Here is a 2,500-nt window from a genome sequence, read left to right on the forward strand (position 1 = left end):
GCAAAACACTTGTTACATACAACACAGAAAGAAAAGGAGTGAAACCCAAACAGCCATCTTTACAGCTGCTCTCCTCCACACAGCAAAGTGCCTCCTGTTAATGTTCAATGTTTTCACTCACAATGGCACTCACTTCAGGTGTACAAACCCTAAACTGTACATGACAAGAAATGAAACATATATATATATATATATATATATATATATATATATATATATGAAAAATGATCCTCAAGCAATTGTGAAAACAGTGATCAGCTTAAGTATCACACACAAAAAAATCATATTATCATACAGAAAGTGCTATCAGCCACCGGCAAAGAGAACCACTGATCAAAATGTTTGAAGCTTACCGTACCGATAGCAGCTCAATGTTCAATTAAGAAGGCCCTTCATTTTAAAGAATTCAAATATTCCTACAATTGTTATTTTCTGTTGGCGATTTTTGGTCAACAGTGACTAAAACACCTCTATTCTCTCTTAGACTTACTAAAGTGCCAAATCTTTGGGATCTTTGAATGTTATTATCGTAGACAAATCAGCCTTTATATATCCTGTAGTGTGTTCTCAATTTCAGAGAACTGCTTCAGCCTTTTTTCCTTGTTGACTTGGCAATGCTAAAAATCCGTTAGTATTTAAGTCTGATGATGCTTTTTAGTTTTAGAGGGACAACACATGATCCATCGTTGGCTTTGGCAGTTACAATAGGAAAGAGACGTTTGGCAAGCAGAAGGCAACTGAGAATTACTGTTGCCATTTGGCTAACAAAGCTTTCAGCGATGACGACCAGACACATTGACCCTGTTAAAAAACAAAAGCATTAATTCGTGATTATACATTTTGTTTTGCAGCTACTTCATTTAGATAAAAAAAAATCAACTTGAGTGCAGAGAATAACAGTAGTTGACTGTAATAGCATTAAAAAAAAATTGTCATGTCTGTTTTGTCCGAGCATTTTGTCTGAAGCTTTTGAACCGTTTGCTGGTTCTCCCAACAGCAAATCTGCTGCCTCCAACACCATGAGTTGTGGCACTACATGCTACAGATGAAAGAAAAACAAGTTTCAAATGAACCAACAAAGAGAAAAAAGACAAATAACGTCTTGAAGATTTAAATAGAATAACCGTTATTGTTAATGTGGGTTTTTGTTCTACTGTATGTCTTCCTATTGATACAAAGTTGGGGTAAAGGACAGAGGAGGGATGCTTCTCTAGGACGGCGGTTTCTTCAGATCTCTGATCTGTTTGATTAGGTACGTCTTTTCGTCGTTGAACTGCTCGTCATCTGTGCGATCCTTCTGGAAGTTGCTCAAGAACTCGATTAGTTTGGTCTGGTTCTTGAGCAGGATGTCGATGATGGGCTGCGTCTTGTTGGGGTTCGCTACAAAAACCTGAGGACAGGTGCAGCAGAGAACATTTTTACATACAACGCATGCTTACAGAGAGAATTTACCTTCTGTACACACAGTGTTTGGGGTTCGGTAGACTTATTTCTAATGGAATGGATCAATATTTGCTGTGTTTACATGCATGAGCGTGGCGTTTTTACCTTGAAGACATGGAAGGCCTCAAACTGGATGTTGGGGCTCTTGTCTCGTAGCAGATTCATCATCAGCTTGAGATTCTCAGGCTTGCTGATGTAGCGCGTCATCACCGTGAAGTTATGTCTGTCCAATAACAGCTCGCCCAAGAGCTGGAAGAGAGAAAAACAATGTGACGTAGAAATGATCTATTAGAGAGGTTATTGTTTCTTAAGAATTGAACTGCTCCAATGATATACATTGTATATATTGCTCTACAAATGAATACACGAGTCAGAGTCAAACCTTTAGGGACTGCCTCTTGGTGACGTAGTTCTCAGAGTGCAGCAGCTTCTCGTAGTCTGCAAACACCTGCCATTACATAAGAAACACATCTTATTATACATTATTAACAGTCTGAGATCGGATTTGAGACTTTTGGCTTGTAGTTCAACATTGTAGTTGCCTGTTTCCAGGTTTCATACCAGTGCAACCTTTGGATCTTTGTCACATTAGAATGCCTCTCACTACATGTCGTGTTTTATGTCCCTTACTCTTAGCAAATGAAATGGACAGTATTCCTCAATCGACGATAACACTAAACATTTGGCGATGACTGAACAATGATTAATACTGTTGCCACACTAGGTTTTTTGTTTTTAGTATATCACCGATACTAAAATCAGTCAAAACCAACTTGCGCTGCTGTAAATGTACCTGGGCAGGCCACCAAAATCTAATCAAAGTGCTGTATTCTGGCTCAGCCTTGTCACAGCGACACCTGTCAACATACAACGTCCAAGTAAAAAGGCATTTTTGTGTTGGGTTTCTTCGGCCTGAGACCCCTGGGGGCCCTACCTATGAAAGGGGCCCCTCTGACTAACAGCATAGAGCAGAGCTTTGTATCAAGACAAGTTGTGACACTAAGAGGGCTTTCCACTGATCCAGCTTTCCTGGAACTTTAAGTGCATTAGTCAAAAC

At 39.4% G+C, this 2,500-nt stretch overlaps 1 protein-coding gene across 1 annotated transcript in view; it reads right to left on the reverse strand.

Annotated features, from left to right (window-relative positions):
• Positions 1 to 2,500, reverse strand: part of cab39l (calcium binding protein 39-like) — a 13,943-nt gene that overhangs the window by 986 nt on the left and 10,457 nt on the right. The window contains exons 7-9 of the mRNA XM_031291532.2: positions 1,826 to 1,891; positions 1,549 to 1,692; positions 1 to 1,390 (exon numbers count right to left, since the gene is read on the reverse strand). The exon at positions 1 to 1,390 is cut by the window's left edge and continues 986 nt beyond it. Coding sequence (XP_031147392.1) covers positions 1,211 to 1,390; positions 1,549 to 1,692; positions 1,826 to 1,891 — 390 coding nt within the window. The 3' untranslated portion in view covers positions 1 to 1,210. The remainder of the gene's footprint in view (positions 1,391 to 1,548; positions 1,693 to 1,825; positions 1,892 to 2,500) is intronic.

This window comes from Sander lucioperca, chromosome 24, assembly GCF_008315115.2.
Source record: "Sander lucioperca isolate FBNREF2018 chromosome 24, SLUC_FBN_1.2, whole genome shotgun sequence".
NCBI classification, from domain to species: Eukaryota; Metazoa; Chordata; class Actinopteri; order Perciformes; family Percidae; genus Sander; species Sander lucioperca.